At 37.7% G+C, this 27,022-nt stretch overlaps 1 protein-coding gene across 1 annotated transcript; it reads right to left on the minus strand.

The window, feature by feature from the left end:
• Window positions 1–1,907: 1,907 nt before the first annotated feature.
• LOC103711608 (myosin-11-like) lies at window positions 1,908–26,898 on the minus strand. Its single transcript, XM_008797829.4, has 8 exons — window positions 26,392–26,898; window positions 26,008–26,298; window positions 22,549–25,929; window positions 10,506–11,355; window positions 9,762–10,405; window positions 3,163–3,307; window positions 2,997–3,078; window positions 1,908–2,214 (listed from the first exon to the last, which is right to left on the minus strand). Exons 1-8 carry the CDS (start codon window positions 26,620–26,622, stop codon window positions 2,112–2,114), a joined length of 5,727 nt encoding a protein of 1,908 aa, XP_008796051.2. The 5' UTR covers window positions 26,623–26,898; the 3' UTR covers window positions 1,908–2,111.
• Window positions 26,899–27,022: the final 124 nt, after the last annotated feature.

Below are 27,022 nucleotides of genomic sequence, written 5' to 3' on the forward strand. Positions count from 1 at the left end.
TATAGTATATGACACTATCGGTAACATTATTGGATATGATTGATATATCATGAAGTGAAAATACTTTACAGCACCAATTTAGTGCATGAAAAAACTTCCCTATGTCCACTAAATTAATAAGACTCAACTTGATATTCAACTAGCTCCCTATGTCTCATGAATTCCTATATTTACACTATTTCCCTCATATTATTAGGGCTGCAAATGAGCAAGGCTATCTCCTGAGATAATTTAGACCCAATTTGATTAGACCTGACTTGATCAATTCCTTAAAGTCAGATGGATAATAGCTCGAGATGGGGCACAGCCTAAGATCCGAATATTAGAGCAAGCGATAGCCGAGATAAAAAAAATTAAAGGTTGAAAAATAGCTTAGGTCTGCGATGTATAATTTCTGACCTAACTTGGCCGAAATTGCGAATAATTTGATCCTTTTGGGACTAATAAAAGATATATCAAAACCAATTTAGACCAAATCATAATAAAACAAGCTCCATCTTTCTCTCTAAAGATCTTTCCCCATTAATTGATTAAACTTCATTAAACAAATCCATATCCTTTCACCCCAGAGGCTGAACCTTTAAACCTTCTCTCTCTCTCACTAGGTTGTGTTAAGAATTTATTTTTTGTCCACATGAGCTTATTTATAATGTTCTCAGATATATTGATTATTTATTATTTTAAATGAATATTATTTATTTTATTAAAATTGTAATTTGCAAACTTGATTATTGAATATGTTCATTTGTTGGATCAAATTTATAAGTTCTATTTGAATGAAAAATTCATGTTTAAGTTAACGTTTGTTTAATTTTATTTAAAGTCTTTACTGATTTTATATTTGATAACAAATTATTATATTTTTCTAGCTATAAAAGGATTGCTAAATGCTTCACCCAAACTATAGATCTGTCATGATCCCGATCTAGACTCGAACACTTTGGTTGGGTCTAGGTCATGCATCACCCCAATTAGATGAAATGACCTATTGGGTCTACAATTTTCCTCGTGTGCCCGACTTGACCTATCAAGACAACACGTTGGGTTTGGGTTCAAAATCAATATCCAAAAAATAACCTGTGTCAGGTTGTGGTAAAGTCCAACCTGACTCATTTGCATCCTTATGGTAAGAGAACTTTTCATGCCAAGGAAATGGAACAACCCTTCCCACCACCTGCTCCATCCCCAATAATGGTATGATGATGTATGGCTGGGTAAAATTCGTCCTATGTCCGGCACAAAGCCTTTAAGCCAACACATTACAAGGAAGCTCAACCTGGCCTCTATGTAAACCTCACCCAATAACAGAAGGAAAACAAATGACAGAGTATCAAGAAGATTAATAATCTAAAGGAATGATTAACTACATAAAGTTGATGCAAACAGCAACTAGTTTCATAAATTCCAGTAAAGTTCGAGCTGGTTTGACCTGGTCCAAATAAGTCCATATTTAGATTGTTTTTCTTTGTTTTTTTTTTTTTTTTGATCCAGTTCTGACCGAAACGACTTTGGTTTGGACTGGACCAGATTATTTTTCAGTTCAGATTTCGGATATGAAACAATTCAGTCCAATTCACTTGAAGCCTGACCTAGAGGATTCAGATAGGTATAGAAACCACAAACCTGTTTCAACCTGTTTTAGAGTTTACCTCTCTACATGCTTGCATTGAGAAGCAGTCCATTTGCCTGACCCTTTTAAGTCAAAGATCTGCTCAAGACATCTGTGACTGAACTCGGCGGAGCTGGAAAAACCTGATACATAGAGACCTTATCTCGCATGTTATCCATCTGGTATCGGTCCATGCCGAGATATGTGTCCAGATATTTGACTTCAGCATCAGGTAGAGTGGTTGCCAGAACCGTGACTAGCTCACCATTAGATCAAACCAAAGCAATGCATCCCCAACTTGAATGTACCCAAAAGTGATATTATTCTTATGGACTTATATCCTTGACTTGTATGATATCCAATGAATGACCGAATACAGATTTAAGCGGATGAGGGAAAAATGAATGACTTATAGATCATATGTAAAAATAAAATAAAATAAAAATAAAACATTCTATGGTACAATTTGCGAGTTGTAAGCGGTGGCTACTACTTTGCAATGTTACAGAATGGTGCCCAACAGCCATAGATGCAAGAAGATCCAATATGCTATGAGACCTAGCCTTGCTCCTGGGCGACTCATTAATATCCGACCTCCAGAAACCCTGCAAAAGCACCAAATGCAGAATAGAATAACTTCATCTGCTTAAATTTAGAAAAGCTGATGATCTTCAGCCATAAATAAGGGCCTATTTCGATGCCCGATCACCTATATGTAAGATGTCATGTTGGGAGCTATGTTGCCAGGTCCATTAGATTTAGAAATTGAAAGGATGCAACAGATGGAAAAATACCAGCACCTGAGACATGAACCCGAGTCCATGTAACATAAGGTGGGAATAGCAACCCAGGGAAAGGGAAGAAAGAGAAGTAGGATGGACTAGAATGTCTCCCATTCTAGATGGGGCCTCCAAGACAGAAGAGAGACAGGAGGAACCAGAACTCATCCTACCCCGTTCCAAGTTGTTTGGGACATTGAAATCCACCCAAACAGGTAATTCTGGAATCCAAAAAAAATAAAGGGTTCGCAGGACTCCAATGATCCCCATCCCATTTTTATCCTTCTTTCTCATGTCTCCACCTTCCCCCTTGGTGGATACTAACAGGTAAGCTAGTTGGCAAGCCAAATAGATCTACTTGTTGATACTTGATACAGATGTAAATCCTAAACAAAGGCAGCTTTATCTTTATATCTACGTTTGGTTTTATCAAACTAATATTCAAAAGAAAAAATGGGTGGACAATCTTATTGCAGAACTGATTCCCAAATATCTGAATAAATAAAATTTTGTTTTGTAGATTTACTACTCAAGGATCAATCATTGCATGAATGTAAAAACAAGTAGAAAGCATAAGCATCAGTGAAGTTAAAAGATGACAAATTTACCAGATACCATCAACCCGATCTGCAATCAACTTTCCTTGCCTTGGAATGAGACCAGATGTGTTCAGAGATTTGAAAACATGACCTGACATGAAAGGAATTGATATTCCATCAGGAAGGTACTGCACATAGAACTACAGTAAGATCACAGAGGCTGTCAATATCAAACCTTTATCATCAGTTTCCTGGGCCGCAATTAACCGATCGGACTCAGAATCAATACTAAGAACCAGATGTTCATTTGAGCCCTTCCGCATTGTTCTCACATGTGCAGCAGTGGTGACAGGTGATATTGAGTTCTTTCCAATTGGCCCCTGCATATATGCATAAGCAAGTTCAGGATCTCCAGTATGAATAATTAAAATTGCATGCACGTTAGTATTTCAATGATAAAATACTATGTTGCAATTTGGTTTCATAAATCTGATGATCTATGATGTACTGGATAAACTGATACTGGCCCAATAAAGATACTATCAGCATAGAGACAATGACAACAGCTGCTAATTTTGGGAAGTGCTCGGATGCATAGAGGGATGGGAAGGCAGAGAAGATGAAAGAAATGAGATGGTTTGAGTTGAAAGAAGAGATTAAGACTTAATTGGAACAAACAGCAAAGGATTAGTCTTGCTTGTTATGGTTTTGTGGTTATATTTAATTTGTCTGTGTTGTGTTTGGAAACAAGAAAATGTAGATCAAAGCGTAACTAAGAACTTGAAAAGGCTTGGTATGATTATGAATGTAGCCATAAGCTCTAAATTTCCATGGAAATGGACAAGCACAGAATAAGCCTTCTTCGTTACATCTTTATGACTATGAATATTGTTATCCCTGCATACTCTGAACGTGACTAGAGACGCATGCTTTCAGCGCACATGTTTACTACTTGCATGGAAGAGGACATGTTTATAAGTTATAACCTTCATCCTGAACTCATCCAAACCCAACACTCTCCCTCCATCAGAAGTTAAGGGCAAGTGGCAGTTCTAGAGTCACTTCACTGATGACCCTCTGCAGTTCCAACGGTCCACTGCCTACTCGAGAGTCTCTGGCAGCCCAAACAACAGTTACCTGACTGCTCAAAAGCCCTGGACAGGTATTTTTCCATCCCATTTCCACAAGATTCTACCTCTTTTTCATCCCCTTCTTCATTCTTCTTTCTTTGCTCTTTTATCCTCCTCTTATTTAATCCTTTGTTGTCTCTTTTCCTATCCCTCTTTAATTCTTGTCATTTCTTTTACCCTCCCCCAACATCCCACCATCTCCCATACAACCTGCCTTCTTTCGTTCTTTATACTCCTAGTTCATCCCCCCACAGCTATATGTTCTCCACCCCCACCCCTCTTTTCTGTAAATCTGTTTTTATGCTCCCTTTACTCATATGCTTTCCTCTGTTGTTTTTCGCCTCTTCCCAAGTTGCACGCTTCTTTTATCTCCATTCTTCTTCTGTTGTATTTTCTGTTTTTCTCACTTCATCTATGTTTTCCCATACTTGTTTTTTCATCCTACCACAATAGCTCTCTGTTTTTACTTTTTTAGCATGTGTCTACATTTCATGAAAGACTAATGAGTTGACATGCTGATTATGCTGATTGTTTTGAGTTGTTCTCTACCTGTTAGTTGTTACAATTCAAATTGCATACCAAGCCGATAATTCAATCTCAAATTATAATGGTTTTATTTAGTTATTTATATGTATGACATGAAAAAATATAAGTTAACAGTGTTAATTTCCAAGCTTTTGTTGGTCTTTTGCCTTTCCATTGAGATGGATTGGCTAAGTCATTAAGCAGTCCACTTTGGAGCATAGGTGCCCTTCGGCAGTCAAGGAATTCATTCATACGCCTTTGATAATCTCAGGAGAAATTGATACAAGATGCATTCTGGTCATTTTCTTAGATATTGGAAGCATCAGTACCATTTCTTAATAAAATTGCAAGCTTCAAATCCAGGCAATTTCACCTATTCTTGCTTTCTCCTCTTTTAGCACTTCCCCATCCATCAGACTCTCTAAACATACATTACCTCTGCAGATTCTGGAGTACAGCAGAATCTTTTCATATCAAACTTTCAGAATAGACAAAAGATACCAAGGATGTGAAATGCAGTTGTAACTTCATCAGGGAGACACAATAAAGCAATATTTACTAAAGAAGTGGTAACAGGTAATAATACATGTAGTCATGATAACATACAGCCCCTCATAAGTGTATCTAAAAATAACTTGCAAATAGCTAATTCCTACTTACTAATAACCACTCTTTGTGCTCAACAGCCTCCCGCTTAAGTGCTCTGCATAGCCTATCTGTTGAAATCACAAGAAATTCTTTCATTTCTTGAGACTTCTTACATCTTATGCCAGAATCTAATACATTAACGTACAACCTCATAAAACAATATTTCACACTCCCTCCCCCCTCTCGTGAACTCCAAGAATTCTTCTAGTGGATATCAAAGACATGATGGTTGGTGATATGGATCTTCACAAAGGGATCTAAAAGCTCTCAATCGATTGGATGTTCTGAAACTATTCTGTAGATGATAAACATGGAGAGCTGAGTGATAATAAAACTCCATTTGTTTTACATGTTGCCAAAATCCAGACTCGAGCTCTTAAAAAAGCATTATGATGCACACGGTAAAAGTAGGAAAATGAACGATAATAGTCACCATACCTAGGTTATGAGAAAATCAAGCCAAACAGCTTCTCTAATGATATTGAGCATTGCTCCATACTTGGCCACAATTGTGACGAGAAGCTATATACAGCTTCTTGCCTATCTGGGAGATGAGAATCTCCAAGACATGAAATGCAATGTCTAGAAATAGGGTTTTCATTAATAGACTCACTAGCCGCAACATCAATTAGAGGCTTTGAACTTGCATAAGGAGGTCAAAGAGAGAATATAAGAAGTTATGTTTCCTTAAAGGCAACCAAGAAAGCGCAAGGTCCACCAAACAAGAAACATGAACAGGATAGCCACCACATCAATTATATGAGCATTTACAAAACTGCAAACAGATCTGAACACTCACCAATTGAAAATATGCACCAGGAATATGTAAGGGGTTTATTATCAACAACATGAAACTTCAGGTAACCATCAAATCAATAGAAGGTGCATACTCCAAATAGATGCATGCTATTAATCCAGTTGGGAACACAGCAGTTGCATTCTATTGTGGCAACACCATCCACAAGTTTGAGAAACCTCAACATCCAAGTAGGGAAGGGCTCAAAGTCCATCCATCTATTGCTTTTGAAGGGCAATGAGAATAAAATGATGGCATCTACTTACGAGAGCAGTTTAGAATGCTAAGGGGAGTATCAAATCAGGATAAAATGTCCATGACAGCTTTTGGTAAAGGGGAGGGTTACAAATGGATTCCATGGGAGATTAACGAAACACAGCTTTTTGTGCCAATCAAAAATAGAGGAGTTAATTATACACAGCAGTCAATGAGCATAGTGGTCAACTTTATCACAAGGCAATGTAATAGCATAAATGATGTCAAGAATTCAAGTGGGAATATGCATAAAACAAACAACCCATGCAGTGCTCCACTAAACCATCTGAATGGGTTGCTCAACTGAAACATCTGAATGGGTCTTGCTTTGGTAACTCACCTTGAATCTAATAGTGACCTTCTATGAGGAGGATGAGACAAAATTAGGTTCACTAAAGAGCATATAGCTCCAGTACCATGGTGACCTGCCCCTCTAAATGTTTAACTTCTTCATAAGATTGGAGTTCATGATGGCCACTAATGATTAAAGGACCAAATTTTTCACAGCTACAAGTTAAACATAAGAAAGCCGAGACATAAATTGTGTGTAAAGGATTACAATTGCGCAGGACATGGGTCACCGTATATGTGAGATGAGGCAATGGGTGAAGGATGCATCAGACTATCAGAGAACATTAACAAATGGAGGGATCAGAATATAGGAAATGGTAGTAAATGCTTAAGCTCGACATAAAATAACATGCACAATAATGGTTGAATATCAGATAAGAGGATGGAAAGGCCAAGGATGTGTGGAATGACACAGAAAGGGAAAAAAAATATGGAACCTAAATGGAGAACAATAAAGATTCAGCAATGATATTCAAGGCAGTCTAAATTTAATAGGTATGGACTAGTCATCTGAAAAAATAAATGGAAAATCAAATGAACCAAAACCAATATTTGTAAGGGGACAAAAGAAATTGCATTGAGTTGTTGAAAGGAAAGGATATCTCATGGACAAGATTCATAGGAGATCCCATAGGTAAGGACAAAGAATCAAAATGGTTCCAACAACTCCATATATAGCACCATACTAACTTGGATTGAAGCCAGCAATAGAAAACGGATAAACCTATTACTGATAGACGAACAACAAGGGTTAAATAGCCATACTCCTAAAGTAACATGATGATATAACAACATGTATGTTGAGCTGCTTGATAAGACAGGTCAAATCCCTATGGCTTCAAGCTGTTATAATCTTTTTATAAACAAAAATGTTATTTTTAGAAAACTTAAGATTTAATGAAATTTCAGTTGATTTCATCAATATGGAAAATATGCAGATTAATTTTTTGGGTTTAAAGGTTGGCCAATCTCCCCATCCTTGATCAATTAAAGAGTCCGATTTGTTCACCTCTGAGGTGTGATCATTGAAGACCAGTTCGTATTCCACTCAATCTATGCTGCCTCCTAGTTTGTGTTTCCAATCCAACGTACCAATACACAAATCAGCTTTCTTCCAAAAGTAATTAATCTATATCTCATGTTTCCATTTTTAATCATCCTTGACTTAATCAGTAACCAACAAGCTCCACCCCAACAATATAGAATCTACTTTGTCAATCATTTCTACTGCTACAAGCTTTATAATAGCCAAATTTACCATTAATTTCTACAGCATTTCCTCCATGCAACTTTAGGTCTTCCTCCTTTCTAAAACTTGTTACATGTCAAACCACGTTCTTGTCACAAACACATCCTCAGACAGGATACACCTATATAACACCAATTAGAACTCAATTACTCATTGTCATCTCACATGCCCTTTAGTATACTCCTTTTGTAAATGTATCCTTTCTTATGTTAATACACATCCAATCCAGCATTCCCAACTTTCCACACAACCGTATGTACTTAGAACATGGTTACTATATTGCTGAACATGTTGATCCATGATTTGTTGGCCTATCTTTTAATTTCTTGAATTACCACCCAAGTATAAATGGCATACGAGGATTACATAATACTGTAGAATGACCCCTCTGGTTCATCCAACCTATTCTTTTCCTATAAGATATCTATCCCTCCATTCTTTCCTATAATCAGATAAGTCTTGTCATATATAGTTGTCTTTATTGAGAATAACCCTTCCTATGTCTACCCATCTACCCCCTACATATATAATGACAGAAATCAAATAGAATATGCTTAATTGCTAATAAAGCTGGCTGGTGCATTCCCCTACAAGCACAGCACAGTAAAACTCAAACTCTCTTCCCTTACAGGGTCAGCTTTCAGGAGGAACCAGAACTACCCCTAATCTGAAACCATAATGCTCAGGTCAGTTATGGTTGGTACCAGCTGGCTACAGGTAATTAAAAATAGATCTTTCCATGATTTGTACACTCTAATGGAATATATTTGAAGAATATGGAGACAAGGGATAAGAGGAGAAAAGAAGGCGATTGCAAAATAAATATCCATCTCCTTTTGTAAGTCATATGTGACATTTCTTGTCCGGTGGCAAAGGAAAACAATTTACAACATAAAAACAACTTCAGTCTATTGCTTTCAAGGACGTTGAATAGCAATCTAATACACGTGCACTAACTTTTGTTGGATCTATGCATGTATGATTTAATTTTTTATTTACAATCTTGAAGTTTAATTCTCATTCAAAAAGTTCATGATTGAAAAATATATAAGGCATCAATATAGGATTTATGATGTGAACAAATTTATGCATTCAATATGCAGAACTATACATGAGAATTCCACAGCATACACTTTCAGTGCAAGCTTCTATCCTCATTAAGTCATTTTTCTGCCTTGACTTTTAGATTTTAGATTTATGAATGCAAGGTTTGTTGTCTCGGTACCGGATCCCGTACCGGTGCCACACTAGCACAGTGTCGGTATGGTACGATACAAAAATTTTTTGGCGTACTGAGTGTCGGTACGCCACCCATATCGGGCACCAGTACCGAACTGGTACGGTACGGTACCTCCGTACCGTCCAGTACGACATACTTAATGAATGTATAATCTCAACACAATTCTAGTTTCTTTCACTCCATATATTTTCAGAGTTAAACATGCTCAATTATATTCGAAGAAATAGATAGCATAACTTTATGAACTCAAGTATTAACGACTACTCATTAACTGTTTTTAACATCTGTTTTATGTTCAGAACTTCAGATACTTAGTGAGTTCTAAACTTTTTATTGATTTTTATATATTTAACATCTTTCTTTTGAGAGGAACCTAGTTCATTGTGCAGCAACCAGTATATCACTCAGAATTGGTCTTGTACCCTTATCAGCTTTGGCCAACAAATCAAGTAAAAGGACTTTGATCCCTCAAGATAAAACATTTTAATTTTGTTCCTACCCATTTAAATTCTTGCAAGGATGCAATAATCCCTAATCTGAGGCATGCCTCCATCAACTCTAATAATTAAACATACTCAATAGTAAAGATAAAATATTCCTCTCCAGCTGAAAACAGAAAGGACATAAAAATGAATCGTACCACATCTTCAATCTCAGATATCTCTGATCCTGTTGCTGCTGGAGATGCTTCAAAGGCAGTCCTTTCTTTTACAATGTCAGTCTGTGCAGGGCGAGAATGAAATGACTCTTCAAGCATCTTAATTTTTGCTGTCAATTCATCCACAGCCTTTTCCTTTGCCTGCAACTTAGCTCCCAGTTCCTGTATCCTTGACTTGGAATTTTCAGAATCCACACTTGAAGCTATTGCCAGTCTTTCCAAAACAGTTACAAGGGCTTTTGCCTTAGGTTTCTGATCTTCAATTGAATCACTTCCTCCCAACATCTGTATAACTTTTTCCAGACCAACAGTCAACTCAAATAACTCTGACCTCTTTGACTCAAATTCCTGATAATTAGTACCAATGGCCTCAGCAGCCTTTTTCAATTGTTCAATTTCGTGAACATGCGATGCATGAATCAACTGCATATCCTCATTCTCATCAGTGAGGATATCCAACCTATGCAGCAGCTCACTGAATTTATCTATAATATAAAAGAGCTTGTCAACAGGACTTGAGAAATGAAATTCTTCACTCTGTGTTTCCAACTCGCTGAAAGGAATCTCCATGTTATTGATTTTATGAATAAGGGTTTCCAGTTGGTCTTGTGAGAACAGCTGATCATCTATCCGTGAAAAGACAAAAGAAGTACAAAAAAGATGAGAACTGAATATGCTAGCAAGGACAAATGTCTAGGGAAAACAAAAATGCTGGTTTGCACTTACCTCTTTCTTTTTCAGTTAGAGTGCGTTGTAGAGACAAAAGTTCTTCTTCTTTATTCCTCAACATCTTCTCTATAGCCTGATAATTCTCTATCTGAGAGTTCATTTCATTGCAGGTAGCTTGCAGTGCTTCAAGATCCCTCTCCAATGTAGAAACTCTTTCTTGGCTCAGATGCCGATCTTGAATGGCAGTGTCAACAGTCAACTCAGCTTGTTTCAATTTATCTTTCAGATCATCTATGGTTGTCACCCAGACTTCCTTGACATTGCCTAATTGTTGACACTGAATTTTGACTCTCCTGGCAGCATGTAATAAATCATCTGCTGCCTTAGCATAATCATCAGCATACCCCCCTTCTACCCCACCTGAAACAGCTTGTCTGAATCTTGAGTCCAGGCTAGAATTCATTATGTCCTCCTCTGTGTTAGAGTCTAAATTCATTAAATAATGGAATTCAATTTGAAGTTCTTGGGTAGCATCCACGCATGCTGAAAAAAGTGCCGTCACCGCTCTTTGTAAAGAAACAATTTTAGCTTCTTGAGACTGGTTATGAGCTTCCAACTTAACCAAATCTGAGTTCAAAGATTCTCCAAGATCAAGCAAATGAATGAATTCACCTCTTGTTGCTTGCAGACCATGCAACACAAGTGCAAGATGGTCATCCATATATTTAGACAAACCTCCAAATCTGACACGGAGAAGTTTTGCTTGAGCATGAAGTCCTTCTATGATTGAAGTCAAGGATGGAACATCACCTAGGTCAGGTGTGCTTGTCATGTTATGAAGTATGTTATCACTGAGAAAATCCTCAAATCTTGACAGGGAGAAAAGCTTTGTAAACTCATGATCATGCTGCAGATTTCCACATCAGTAGATCAATCAGATGGGAATTCAATGGTATGAGACTGTTTAAAAATAAATACAGAGGAATGAAATAAATGGGATTGTTAATATGTCACAGTTTAAGATAAAAAAAGAGAAACAAAAATTTGAAAAGTACTTGAACATCTCTAAAGTTTCTAAACAAGAAAAATGAGATCATGATATTTTTAGCTGAAAGACAGAAAGGCCTAAAAAAATCATCAGATCAACCTAGTGATTGCTTTCAGCAATATAATACAATACTTTTGAAAATCAGGACTTAGACTGCCTATATAATTGTGGAAATACTCTGTCATGTTCCTTTATAACTTGAATAAACCAATAAGTAACTCTGTTAATGCCAGCCTCATGTCCAGCTATAAAGAAGTGCTGGCATCTAGTCAGGTGTGGATCATAAACATTTCGCCAAAATGTAATTTTTGACCCCTAAAGAAAAATGATGCTATGAACTTATACAATAAAATATCTTCCCAAATTATAAACATAAACCAAAAAAATCAGCGGGACACTCTTTTTTGCCATCATCTTTGATTGTAGCCCTCATCTTTCACTTTTATTTTCACTAATTCCTATTCCAAAAACAACTTTGTGGAGCCAAGACAAAGCAAAAAAAGGAAGGTGAGAATGTGACATTGTTAGTAGCTATAAATATATGATCAGTTACTGTATAATGATCATATCCATGACAAGATAACCATACGAGAAATATATGATGGCCAAAAATGAAGCTCTAAAGAAGCAATTATCATGCAAGAGCCATATTACAATGTGATGTAGTGGTAACACTAACACATGACAAAAGGCGCACAAACCACTTGCTGAAAATAGCATAATTAAATGCATGGAACTGACATCATACTTTGGATGGATGTCTATACCCTTCAAGTGCACACACTTATAAGTGCATAACTTTTATTCATTAGATCAGTTGAATACAACCTACCAAGGATAACAAAGAGAAAAGCATGGTGGAAAAAAATGGCCACGTGGCCAGTTCAAAATATTGTTTTAATGATAAAGGAAAATAAAGATTCCTTTAAAAATAATTTTCATGTATATTTCCCTCTTTACAAGTGATGTAACAAATCAATAGTTTATCCATGGAGAATCAAGTTCATATCTTATTCCATAAAATCACATTTATAAAAGATATATTCAATCAAACAGTTGAATTACATTATCTCTCTTTGTTTTATGACACTCAGCAGTAAGTTGTAATAAACCAAAAAAGATCAGAAAATCAAAAGAATATGGGTTGTCTTGTCCCATAACATGACAAGATATTAAGTCTAAATTAAAGAAACAAAAGTACAAAAGAAAAGAAACCAAACAGGTAACTACTGAATAAATTTTCCCCTACAAGATTAAGATTACATCACTAAGGATGGGAAAGTGGCTTCATAAACCTAGCAAAAGATGAAAGACCAGCCCTTTCACCATCTGCCTGGCATCTTATATATTATTATATATTGTTATTCTTTTCTCTCCTGAAAAGAATAACTGAACAATCTGATGGTGCACAATGAATCAGTACCAACCATGCTTATGAGTTCCAGCATAATTTACCAAAGAAGAACCAAGAACTTTCAGTACATTTTTCCAATATGGAAAGGTCACATCTGCCGAGGACAATGTGTGAAGTCTCCGACCAAATGCACATGCACAGTAGAAGAAAATTCAAGATAAATTGAATGCATGGGTTCATAATCAACTTAAGCATGGTTTAAGTTGGTCTGAATAATCTAATTCATTGATTGATATGGCACAGCCACAAGTGCATGGCCCATGCTTGCCACGCTGTGGTGCCCATGTGTGCCTACCAATATGGCACAGCTTGGTATGTACCTGCCAATATTAGGCTGGCACAGCAACATGAGATATGTCATTCCTTGAAGAAACCTTGCTGTCAAGTTTGAGAATTGCTTTGTAGACTGGCATGAGTTTTGTATGCATAAAGAAACTAAAGATGCACTAAATGATGAAGGGTTGGCATTTTAGTAGACTTCAGCTTCCAAAAGATTTGAGCATTTCAAATATGGTAGGATCAGTTTATTGTACATTTAGTATAGGCTGAATAACCTACAAGAGGCTGGTCATTCCTAAATTTAGTAATAAAAAGTTCCACTAAATCCACAAGAACATGTACCTGAGCTTTCCTCAACCATTTAGTCACTTATCAATTCCTCATGCTCACATGACATGTCATAGTGTGTAGGCTGATTTGTCAAGCGCTCATGCATATGCAGAACTTCTCTTTGTATAGATATATTGTGGGACAAGATTAATTTTAGAAAATTCTATGAAGAGCACTTCTCACCCTGCCGATTCTGTGTTCATGGCTCATGGAAAAACTGACTTATTGCGATTCAACCAACCCCAAGTGAATCATAACAATTCCCTCATGCCACGTCAGGACGAGGAATTGATAGATGACTAAATGGTGCCATATAGCATTATGCTCAATAAAGATTTAAAATCTCAGTCCTAAAATTGGTATTGATCAGGGACTAGGATGGTGCAATATTTAATGATATCATACTTTTAGTTGGGACGGCCTGGTGTCCTAGTAATTCAATGGGATGTCATTTTTCTCCTTTCTGTTGTTTTTAATGACTTTTTAAAGGATTTTTTCAGGGTTTGGCATAATTTAAGGTTTTGAGCTTATGAGTTGCTCTATGGTGTTGGTACTAGTATCGTCACCAATATGGCATTATTTCTATTTTCTATTTTTTAAGTGTTTATTTGGATTGACTAGTGCTATTTGGGATACAATTTTTCAGTTTATTTGTTTCTTACATTGTGTTACAAGTTTTTACAGTTGTTTGTTAGGTTTCTTGTCCCTTTCTTTCCTCCTCTCGAATGTGTTTAAGGAAAAGAAAGAGATTTGTGCAACTCATTTTGATGCATCACCAACTGGTGTCGGTTACCACTCCAATTCATAATGCCCAATACCAACTAGGACAACCTAGGTTCTGTGCTGGAGTCACAAACCAAACCCAGCACTCATCAATTTGATTCGAAACAATAGGGATAGGCCAACATGTTCTAGGTATTCAATCCTTGCTCTTGATTATATTCCAAATCTTGTGGGTCGGATATCTAGATTTAGTAAAAATCTAGAGATGCAGACATCTTATTTTAATCATAAAATAATATATCAAATTTAATTTAGAAAGTAGTGACTTGCTGTAGTTATGTAATTTTGGTAAAATATTCTAGAATTCTATGTAAGGGAAAAGATGTGGTTCCTAGATGAGCTGGTCATCTCAGTTAATGATGATTGCATAAGTTACTAAAAAATGGAAAGAAAAGATATTTCATGGTTGGATTTTTGAATGAATGACAACAATTGTTAAGTTTAGTTTCCATCTTTTTCTATCATTTCTAAACCAAGAATTGTGGACTAGTTTTTTTTTCCACTAGTATCAATGTATTATTAGTAAGGAGCAAGGTATGCGGTACCACTACCGGCACCCGTACTAGTTGGCCGCATTACGGTATCGTGCCATGCCATTCTGGCACGTATCGACAAAGGAAAACTGCAGGAGGGGGAAAGGAAGGAGAGAGAGGAGAAAGAGAGGAAGAGGAAGGGAGGAGAGGGAGAGGGAGGGGGAGGAAGAGACGTCGAGAGAGGTGGAGCAAGGGCAGAATCATGCCAGTTCGCCTTGGTACGGTTTGGAACATCCTAAATCGGATGGTTTGGGATGGTACCGTGTTTCTTGGTTGGGAGTGAGATTTAATCCCCACCAACCAGCAACCCCAAGCTGAAATAAGGAAAAGATGCAGAGGTGGAGAAAGAAGGCCAATAGGATTTTGGCACTTATGACAAGGGTTTAAATCTCGATGCTAAGACTCATCCCGGTCTAGGGCTGTTCTGGGGTCAAATCGATATGGTACTAGGATAATACTGAAAAGGAATAGAACCACTATCTACAAAAAAGAACAAAGACAAAAAAATAAAAAAAACAAAATTAAATTTAAAAATTGGTGTCCATGGGATAACAAGTTGTCCCAAATGTCGAGACGCAACTATCCCAATCCATCCCAACTGGGACAAATTGGGATAACCTACTCTAGAGAGACTTGAAATCCCAGATGCATCGCAAGACCTAGTGTCCTAATTATATATGGTACAATCAGCATAGTCCGGGTCCTATAGTCGATTTCCTCAAAACAAAAACACCATAATTGTTCATTATAATGGAGGCTAACTTGAAGTCTAATTGAAGCTAACCCCATAAAGATGCGATAAGGTTAGCAATTATAGTAAGGTTAAACAATTAGAAACATTATGAGAGAAACTTGATCCTTCTCGCCAATTGCAAGATCCCTTTTTCATGTATGAATGGGGGCAAGTGAATATCTTAAATTTTGTTGGTGTGCCACCCTAAGTGGAAGATCCTTGCTGGTAAACCAAACCTCTATTCACTATAATGAACTTAATCACTCCATCAAAATTTTCATTGAATTAGACAAACATTCTTGCTCTTGTGAATTTTTAATAATTCTTTGAAGTCATTCAGACTTCCATTTCTACAACATAATCATTCTCCTCTCAAAATGTGGTGATGAAATTTAAAATGTTATTAGCATAAATCCATTGAAATCCTTTGATATGTCTCCATTGAAGTTAGGTAATTTCTCAACCCTTCATCATGAAGTGCTTCCCTAGTAGCTACATTATCCAATATCAATCACCCTCTATTGGAAAAATTCTAGGCTTTAACAAGACGACATGTGTATGTTGTTTATAGACAATCATTCATCATCTCCAAGTCATCTATTAGCCATAAGATTTTGATCAAAAGGTGACGATGCGGTAATTCAAGCTGGGAAATAATTGAGTCGCCAAAATTTATTGTGTGTAAATGCCACTTTGTTTGTGGTTGCAAAGGTTCATCAAGGATGAGTTTTGAATTGTTGAATTTGCTTTGTTTGAAGAGCAGAAAACCAGTCATCATCAGCACAAATGCTTACATTTGTTGTTCAAGGTTAGAATTGAAGAAAAAGTTTCAGAAGTGTCAGCCATCGTCAGCAGAAATACTTACATTTGTTGTTTAAGGTTAGAATTGAAGAAAAAGCTGTGGAAGTGTCCAGGTTGCCCATGACCTAAGCTTTGCGGGGTTATTAAAGAACTGGATCCTTTGCGTTTGTGTGGCAGCAGTGGAAGTCCAGCATGTAAATCATCTAGCTTGAAGTAACAGTCGGATCATTGATTTATTAGGACCTATTGTTCTATACCTAAGGAGAGGATATAGACCACTAGATTATATTTTGAAAGGCTCATTGACATCTTTCAATTTGTTTCTTAAAACCTTCCAAGAACCTGCACTACTAATTCAAATTGGCTAGAAGGCTTGGACGTTGCTCATCAACCACTAATGGAGCAACATTCAATAAGGTCTACATTTATTTCAAACTAGTAGCACTAGCAGAGAGCAGGACCCGATGCCCTTTGTACACATATGACATTTTCTTTTCTTACTCCTTCCATTGTATGTTAAAATATACTAGGTTTTATAGTTGATTAGTATATGATGCATTAGATGCTTCCTCCCCAATATATATATATATAAATGGTAAGAGAGCCCTCTCAAGCCACAGTTGATGCTTCCAAGCCCAAAATTTGTTGATTTAGGCCAAAGATAAACTCTACGTTGGATAAGTTTGAGACTTCATTAGAAACACCAGAGCATCAATTTTTGACTATGTCACTTCGTTTTATTAAAATTGTTCTGCACATATAAAACCATAGGTTGAACCTATGGTGAACTATTGAGACAGTCGTAACAATTATAATGCTTTAAAAATTCAAAATTATATTCCAAAAAAGAAAAGTTTGATCCATTATAATGATTGCTATCAAACATTATACAACAACAATAGCAAAAAAGATGCTTTAACCCATTAAGATGTGGTCCACTATGAAGAGGAACTCAAATCAAAGGCTCCACATTAGACTTACGAACCTACTATCTAGCAAATTTCAATCTACCCATGAATTTGGCTAACATTCTAGATTGTGCCATAAGGCAATTGTGAGAAAGAAACATCAAAGAATGTTGAGAAAAGGGGATGAGCAGGGGAAGGACAAAAGGAAAACTACATGGAAAAAAAATGAGAGACCAGAATAGTAAATTAGAAATATTAAGGGATATAATCTGCCTACCCCCTACTACTATGCAACATCTTCCTATCATCAGGTTAGCATGGATATGTGTGTCAAACCACAAGATGGACACAAGCATGAAAATAGCAGCTTCATGAAACCATATTTACAGTAACAAGTTTACTTTTCTTTGGAAAAAAGAAGCAAAAAAAAAAAAAAAAACTATAATCATAGTAGGTTTCATTACAAGAACAACAAGATCAACATACTAACCAATCACCTATAGAGCATCACATTTACTAATTTAACCACTGGATTATTAGAATAAGTTTCAATTCCATCATAACTTTTAAAACCGATATTTTTTCCTAGCACTAAGGACATAAACTCAAGCCATAAATTGTTCTAGTACTTGCTTTGTTTGTATATGAATATAGACTACGTGCCATAGAAGTATCATATGGTGTTGTCGTTCTTCAAAGGCTCCACATGACATTTATGACCCTACTATCTAGCAAATGTCAATCTACCCATGACTTTGGCCAACATTCTAGATTGTGCCATATGGCAATTGTGAGAAAGAAACCTCAAAGAAAGGGGATGAGCAGGGGAAGGACAAAAAGAAAACACCATAGAAGAATGAGAGACCGGAACAGAAGTATTAAAAGATACAATCTGCCTACCATCCACTACTATGCAACATCTTTCTATCATCGGGTAAAGCATGGATACATGTGTCAAATCACAATATGGACACAAACACGAAAATGGCAGATTCTTAAAATTTAGTTTGCCTTGGTAACATGTTTAAAGTAACAAGTTTACTTTTCTTCAGAAAAAAGAAGCATAAATTAAAAAAAAAACTATAATCATAAAGTAAAGTTTTAGGTTTAATAACAAGAACAACAAAATCAACATACTAACCAATCATCTATAAGACATCACATTTACTAACTTGACCACTGGATTATTGGAATAGTAAGTTTCAATTCCATCAAAACTTTAAAAACCGATATCTTTTCCTAGCACTAAAGACATCATCACTCAAGCTATAAATTGTTTTCGTGCTTGCTTTTTCACTTGCTTTGTTTGCATATGAATATAGACTACGTGCCAGAAAAGTATCATAAGGTGTTGTCGATATATGTGAAAAATTTTAAATCTACATCTTATATCCAGAGAATATACTAGATTGCAAATAGTATGTCGCAAAAAGAGATAAAGATGGACCACTTGTGATTTATGAAATATTTATCATGGGTCAAACCAGAAATAAGCACAATACACCTTACAGGCACAATTTATCAATCAGAATGTATTTCCATATGGACCCCTAGCTAGTTCTATGTCTAAGAGACGTGCATGGTGTTTCTTAACGATGCTCTAGTTAGATATCAATTAGTTTTCGACGAAATATCTTGAATTTTATAAAGTTCTTCGATTAGGTTCTGCAAAATCATGATCCTTTGTTTAGAGACCAATGAATCCTACATTTATTGATCCTCATGCAGTTGTCAGTACTCTCCAATACTAACACCTCAACCACGTAGAAGAATCCATCTAACAATAAAGCACCCTCTTAACTTCCGTCAATGACCTTCACGTGAAACTATGAAACACCTCTGCACATTCATTTTCTAGGTTATAACCATGTGAGAGGTCCATCCACCTATTCAAGAACTGCCTAGGCAAGAAGAGAAATGAACCAAGTAACAAATTGGTTAGGAAATTGTAAATAACAGGTGGATGTGTTACCTGTTGAACTGCAAGCTCTAATAAGGGTTGACTGTATTCCAATACCCTATATCAGATAATGATAGCCTTAGAGCTCTTTGAAAAAAGAAAGAAAGGAGCCCATGCAAGAAATTGCCTTTTTACTCAATTGGCTTGGCAGAAAACCAAATTTGTCCCATGAAATGCTTATCAGCTATACCATTCTTTTCTCTACCACCCTTTGCATAATCTGGTAACAATGCTTGCTTTATTTTTGAAAATTATGTACATTTCTAGATCACCTCTATAAATACAACAGGATACTACTACAATTCTCTGTAATATACATGTTAGGAATCTTCTTTGGTTTTAAAATTTTCAAAAATTTTGTTAGCCAAACTTGTTCTAGTTCAACCATAATATTCTGCACTTTATCGTAGTACCCATTATTCTTACATTCATAACTCTTCCATGCCTTTCAAAGTCTTTCATTACTTTTGGTTGTGCTATCTATCAATTTTCATCTGGCACCTAGCAAAAATTATCTTAATAGAGATCTCAAATAATGGGAACCATAGTATGCTGAACCGACCGGAACCGGTCGTTCAGCCCGTACCGGACCAGTACCGATAGGCACCGGTCCGATATAGCCCTTGAAATCGGTTCCAACCCTATCTGGGTCAGAACCTATCAGTTCCAACTCCATACTAGTGCGAACCGGCTCAGTTCATGTTAGTACATACCCGTACGGGTGCGAACCGGCTCGGTTCGCATCGGTACGGGTTAAATATTAAATTTGCTGCACGCCGGGGCCGAAACCTAGCCGAACTAGCCTAACCGGTACGGTACCGGTTAGGTTCAGTACGGTACTAGTACCGTACCAATGCCCACCGGTACGTCGGTACGGTCAGTACGCAGACCTTAATAGGAACTGATGTGAGTCTTGTTGCTTCCAGCATACTATGGCATATCCTCTCTATCCTTTTCTTTTTCCAATTTGTGCTCATCAAAATAATCAACAATGATCCAAAACCAACTCATGTAAATATGAGATCTTTGAGAAGAGAAAATAAACAAACATATAAAAAGATCTAATAACTATAGCAGAAAATTGTAGCAATAGACAGTAAGCCAAAAAAAGGGATGCCCAAAAAGCCAATCATAGACAAGTCAATATAAGAAACAGCCTGGCCTGTACAACTATCCTTACACTTTTCTTTTTGTAGATGCAACAAGAGTTTATCAGTTCCTCAGCAACTGAGTGAGTCCAACAAAACAAGTAGCCAGAATAAGTCAAAAACAGTTGCTTCCTATATAATTTAAGCTTACTTGATGACTCCAGCATAATCTTAAATCATTTTGCAAATAGTAATATAACTGCAATTAATTCTCCTATCAGTGCGGGGTTTTCTAAAATTGCAATAACTGTCACTAGCCATTGTAGAAGCATGTATTGTCTTATAACAGTTATAGAACTTCATATGAACTTTTAGTAAATAACTATATGTTACATATGCATCAAAAAACTCATATAAGAAAATGCTAAATATGGAGAAACCACAAATGATTCATTACAGTCATTATGAATAATGACTTTAGCACACATTAGACACTCATAGCATAATAAAGGGCACCTGGAAACATAAAATGTCATTGTATATGCCAAGTAGTACAACCTAACAGGGATCTCTGCTGACAACAACCAAGTCAGCCATCAAAGATTGGTCTAAAACTTTAGCTAACTGGGTTTTAGTAGACATCAGATCATCTCTTTTTTTTTAAAGAAAACATTTTTAAAAAAATTTCTCGACTGTATGAACTAATCCAACAAGAGAGGAAAAAGGAAATCCTAAAGAAATAATCGTTGGATGGTTAGGTTGGTAACTGTTTTGGTCTGGGTTGATGCATTTGGGAAGTAAATTAGGAAACTAAATTCTTGTACATGTTTCCTCTCTTCTGCTCCATATCTATATTAGATGGCCATTAAAACCATAACAAACTTTCAACAATTTAAGTTGTTCTAGTGTACTAAATGCTACTTTCTTCAATAAAGCATGCACATTCAGTGTTGAAAAATGATGAGGAGTGACTGTATTCTTGGTCTTCTGTTTCACTAAGTTCTCTCAAAGATTTGGCAGAAAAAGAAACTAGAGACTTTAACCATTTACTTAACAACAATGTTCTTGCAGTGGATCCGGTTGTGTTATTATCTATATATGCTATATTTGAAGCCTGTGTGAGGCTCCTTCCTGATGTCTTCAAAGCAGACATAACGTGACTCGATGTATCAAAAGTTTTCCCATTTAGTAATTAGGAATATAAGCTCCATCATATCATAAAATGATATAACTGCATTCCTTTTGGAGTTCCCATCAATCTCAATCTAGGTCTATATCATGATGCGTGAAATCTAAATCCAGCAATAGAAAGCTAAGCCACATAATTATACAACATGATAATGTCTATACTCTATAGTATTATTTTCCTGCCATTTGCTGTATATTCCTATCCTGTCTCTTCATCCCTTGGGCCTGCTTATGTAAATTCAATTCCTACTAACATACGGATACCTTACATTCTTTTCTATCTTTATTATATTCATTTGCTTATAAGTTTAAAAAAGAAGAAATTATTTAGAACAAAGACCGGTAACAATAAAGATCATGGACAAAAATAATGAGAGATAACATGTCAAATATAAGTAATTAAAATGGTCATAGCTAATGAAAACAACCACAACTAGCTCCAGATCAAGATGAGTATGTAATCCTCTCAAAGAACACTTTCATGCAAATTCTGAACAGAAGGTTCCTATATCTCAAGCCCTCAATCTTCCCTATGTTTTTCGGTCATTAGATCAAACAAAAAAAAGGATTTTCTTTCTATTTCGTGTGTATTCCTATTGTGCCTTTTGCTTCTCCCTTGGGCCTCCGCATACCAGTTTGGTATGAAATTGCTTCCTATCCCATGGGGCTTTTAGGTAGTCTTCTACCTTTATTGCTTCATTTGCTTTATGGTTTGACTATGAAAATAAATCATTGAGTACTAGTCACCAATGGTGATACTAGTAGCCATACTGGTTGGAGATGGGGGCAGTATGGTAGTGCTGCATACCGTACCAACATGGTATGCTAGTTGGTGCTGACACAACAAAAAGTGGCACTAACTACAATGTGTCAGTAAGGTATGGTACCAAGGGACATACCTGGTACCAGTCCTCTACAGATACAATATAGCACTGCTGGGACAGACTGGTACATACTTCAACCCTTGACAGCAACCAAAAGCGATAGAGACAAACTGATGAAAAATAACATCTGACAAACACAAATAACAACTACCTCAGGATGAAGATGTAGTCCCTTCTCAGCAAACTGCTCATGCATATTGTGAATTAGAAGTCCCATACTTCTCAAATTTTCAACCTTTTTCCTGAACTCTTCAGTCATTAAGGATAGTAGGCCTTCATCCTTCACAAGCATCTGAAAATGTCCTAAGTGGCTATTCAGCTGAGCTGAATAGTTTTCTAAACTGCCATGAGTTCCTGCCAACTCTTCCATGCACTCAGCTAGTTTGGCATTCAGTGCAATGATCTCCTCTTTGCTTTTTGATTCTGCTTCAGTCTTTTCAGCAACCAGTAGAGAACCGTTTCTTTCTGCCTGTGATAAGGCATCTTCCAAAGATTTTATAGTTGCATAAGCATCTGCTAACTTGCTAGCCTGCATATAATGTTCCTCTCTCATTTTCTCCAACTCTTGCTCTATAGAAGCTCTACCAAGTTGCAGGTCCTTTTTTTCGTCAGCAATGAAAGAAATATGCTTTTCTGCATCAGCTAATCTGTCCTCTAGTGATTTTATAGTTGCTGAGGCATCAGCAAACCTGTTAGAATACAAGGTAGCTTCCTCTTTAACTTTATCTAGCTCTTTCTGCATATGAGCCTCAGCAACTTGTAATTTTTTAATGTGCTCTGCAATCCAGTTCAGCTTTTCTACGGGCCCCACAAAGATATCATCTGTAGGAAGGACAATGTTTTCTATAGAATCAACTAATCTTTGCAATGTACTATTGCTTTTCTGCAAGATCTGTTCACTTTGATCTCTTTGATTTTTCAAGGAAGCAATATCTGACTCTAGCTTCTGAATGTGCTCTGGGAGCCCAGATAAACTGTTGATCTGCTCCTGGTAATCATGGATAGCAGAATCTTTTAGCTGCAGGTCATGTTTTAGCTTCTCGATTTCAGAACTTTTTTCATCCAGAGAGTGTTTAAATCCTTCACGTTCTTGCACCAAACCCTTTCCTTTCTTTACAGCCATGGACAACTTTTCCCTAAGAAGAGAAGATTTTTCTTCCGCTCGCTCAAGCTCTTTTTGCAAGGAGTCTTTATCACTTCTCAAAGCAACCAGTTCCTCTGACACTCTTCCCAACTCATCTGATAGCCTCATCATTGTGGACCTATCAATCAGATCTTCTTCCAGAATCATCTCACAAAGCTTCAGCTCCTGACTGCTTACATACAATAAACTTTGCACCCTTTCTATCTGTTCACTCTCAGCAAACGAGATTTTGATCCTTTCTCTGATTTTAGCCATGCATTTCTCTATCATCACATTCATGTCAACAGATGGTTGATCATCCAGCGTGATTTCAGAGACCTCTAGTAATACCTTCATTAACCCATCCTTCTCAGAAGAAAGAATAGACAACTTTTCAGCTATCTCTTCATATTTGCATCTGAGGTTTTTGTGCTCGTTCTGTAGATATTCCTTTGCTTGTTTCTCTTCCAAGATAGACTTAGTCAGGTGATCTATTTCCCTGTGTGTTTCCGAGAATTCTGATTCATGTGATGCTACAGCGAGCTGGGTGCTAGCAATTTCTTCCTGGAGCTTGATAATATCATCTTTAGCCTGGGTGAATGAGTTCACTAGCCAATTGATTTGAGAGTTCAATTCACTTGATGAAATGCTTTCTGGTAGCCCAATCAAGGACAAGGCATCTTTAGCTTTGTGATTTTCCAGGAAGATGATATCTGCAAGCCTTTTTTGATTTACAAACCACCTTACCCTATCTATGGCCTCCATGGAATGCAGCTCTTGTGTGGAATCAGTTGACATAATTTCTTCTATTTCCCGAAGAACCATGTCTCTTTGTGAGAGTGACTCTCTTAGGGAACTAACCAAACTGTGTGTTTCACTCAGTTCCTGAGTTCTAGCATTAACAGTCTCTAAGGCATCAGATTTTTGTCGCAACTCTGCCAAGCACTTCTCGAGCTCACTGGTCTTGTCCGCTAGTAACTGCTTTAACTCCTCAGCAGTGGCTTCTGCAGTTTGTAATGTATCAGATTTTTGTTGCAACTCTGTCAAGCAATTCTCAAGCTCACTTGACTTTTTGGCCAATAACTGCTTCAATTCCTCAGCAGTGGCCTCGGTACTTTGCAAATCATCATACTTTTGTTGCAAATCATGCAAGCACCTCTCAAGTTCACTTGTCTTCTCCGCTAATAACAGCTTCAACTCATCAGCACTGGCTTCTGCAGCTTGTAAGGCATCAGACTTTTGTTGCAACTCCCGCATGCACCCCTCAAGCTCACTTGTCCTCTGAGCTACCAACTGCTTCAGCTCATTGGCACTGACTTCACTAGCTTGTAAGGCATCAGACTTCTGTTGCAGCTCCAGCATCCACCCCTCGAGCTCAGCCATCTTCTCAGCTACTAACTGCTTCAGCTCATTAGCACTGGCTTCACTAGCTTGTAAGGCATCAGACTTCTGTTGCAACTCCTGCATGCAGCTCTCAAGCTCACTCGTCTTCTCAGCCAATGACTGCTTCAAGGAATCACGATGTTGAACCAATGATTTTCCCTTCGACACAGCAATGCTAAGCTTCTCTCTGGCTGCTGCCAACCTGTTCTCTGTCTGCTCAAGTTCCATCTTAGTTTTGCTTGTTTCTGCATTTGCCTCTCCTAAACTTTCTTTCATCTTCTTGACCTCTTGAGCCAGTTTCCCATTTTCTTCCTCGAGCTTAATCATCCTCTCCTGAAGAAAAGCTTCCTTTCTCTTGCTTTCAAGCAACTCTTCGCGAGCGACACTAAAGACAATACCTGATTCATTCTCTGGTGAATTTGCAAAGTCAGGCCTGATCTCTGCCAAACACTGCCCAACTTGTTGGATTTCTGATAAGAACTGCATGTGCTTCTCTATCAACAACAAGGTCTTCTTCTCAATAAGAGAAATTCCATCAACAGCAGAATCTTCCAAAGAGCCATGTTCTCGTCCAACTACAGATGAAAGGGAAGCTAACAACCTATTGGAAACAACATCAGATGACTCTTTCAAAGACTCAGACCATGCCTCCCGAAGTGCATCCAAGTAAGAAAGGATGACATCACGAGACATCAAAGATTCTGAGGCTTTCACATTGAGGTCTTCGATCTCTTGATCTTTGACATAAAGAACAGAACGAAGCTCCTTGACTGTGCTATCATAATTTAACTGCTCACCAAGAATGCCTTTCAAATGATGGATAAACTTGGAGCAATCACCTAACATCCTGTGTAATGGAGTGGGAGATGACAATGCTTTGTCCTCCTCGCGTTCCTCTGTCTCCAGCTGGTGAAGATGTTCGACCAATTCAGCATTGTTTACAGCAAGTACTGATTGTTGATTAATCATATCTTGAAGTTGTTGGCGTAGACTGACAACTTGCCTCCCAAACAACTCCCTCTCTTCCTGAATCAAATCTACTCCTTGATGAATAAAAATCAAAAATCATTTGTTTTTTCTAGGTGAACAGAAGGGGCACCTCACCTTATACTTTCTGCATTCGGCCATGGTGTCCTCAAGCCGAGCCCGCACCCTGGCAAGATCGCTGGTAGCCAATCTCCCCGGGGAACTCTCCCCAGTCTCAATTACGGCCATTGACTCCTCGAGCCCGCTGCTCCGACTGCCCACGACGCCCAGCTGGTCGGACGCATCCTCGAAAGTCTCCTCCTTCCCCGCATCCTCCCTCCGGTCCACCTCGTCCGGCGGCTCCTGCATCGATCCATCGATATTTACCAGAATGCCACTGTCACGATTCCCCCGCAACCCTCTGGATTCCTGTATTCCGAGTTCTTCAGCATCAATTCAACAAGAGAACCAAATCTGAACCCACAAAAAATCCCATCTTTAACCAAAAAAGAGACAACCTACCTGATCTGGATTGCCCGGGAGCTCGACCAGCACTCCATCGCTGCTCCCGCTCTCATCAGACGATTGCTGGCCGGTGCTCGGGGATTCGGGATCAGCGTACGCGCTCGGATCCTCGCCGGCCTTGGCCGGCGTCCGGATTGCGCCAATCGGCTTCTCCTCCTCGCCGCCGGAATTGGAATCAGAACTGCTCGAAGCCTTCGGACTGGAATCGGTATCCGAGTGATCCGCCATTGGCGATCAAGAAGAACTCCAGAACTCCAGCCACTTTCAACTCAAATCAGAAGCGGCAATTGAAACAAACAGCGAAAAAATAGAGCTGGAATCGACCGGACTATCTGCAGAAACCCTAGATCCAACGGATTCGATCGAATTCGAGCTGGAACCGATGGATCAAAGAATCGAACAAATTAAGAAATTACGAGATTTGGAACCGAGAAACAATATCGAAGAGAGGAAAAGAAACGAACAGGGAGTACAGAGAGACTTGGGGATGCGTTAGGATTATACAACGGATGGAGATATACGAGCGTTGCACGAATCGCGGAGGTGAGGCGAGAGATACGGTTCTCCTCGGCTGAGAGTTAACTTTATGTGGGGCCCGCGTATTTGACGGGAGGGGCTGGGATTTTGT

This window comes from Phoenix dactylifera, chromosome 14 (assembly GCF_009389715.1).
Source record: "Phoenix dactylifera cultivar Barhee BC4 chromosome 14, palm_55x_up_171113_PBpolish2nd_filt_p, whole genome shotgun sequence".
Classification (NCBI taxonomy): domain Eukaryota; kingdom Viridiplantae; phylum Streptophyta; class Magnoliopsida; order Arecales; family Arecaceae; genus Phoenix; species Phoenix dactylifera.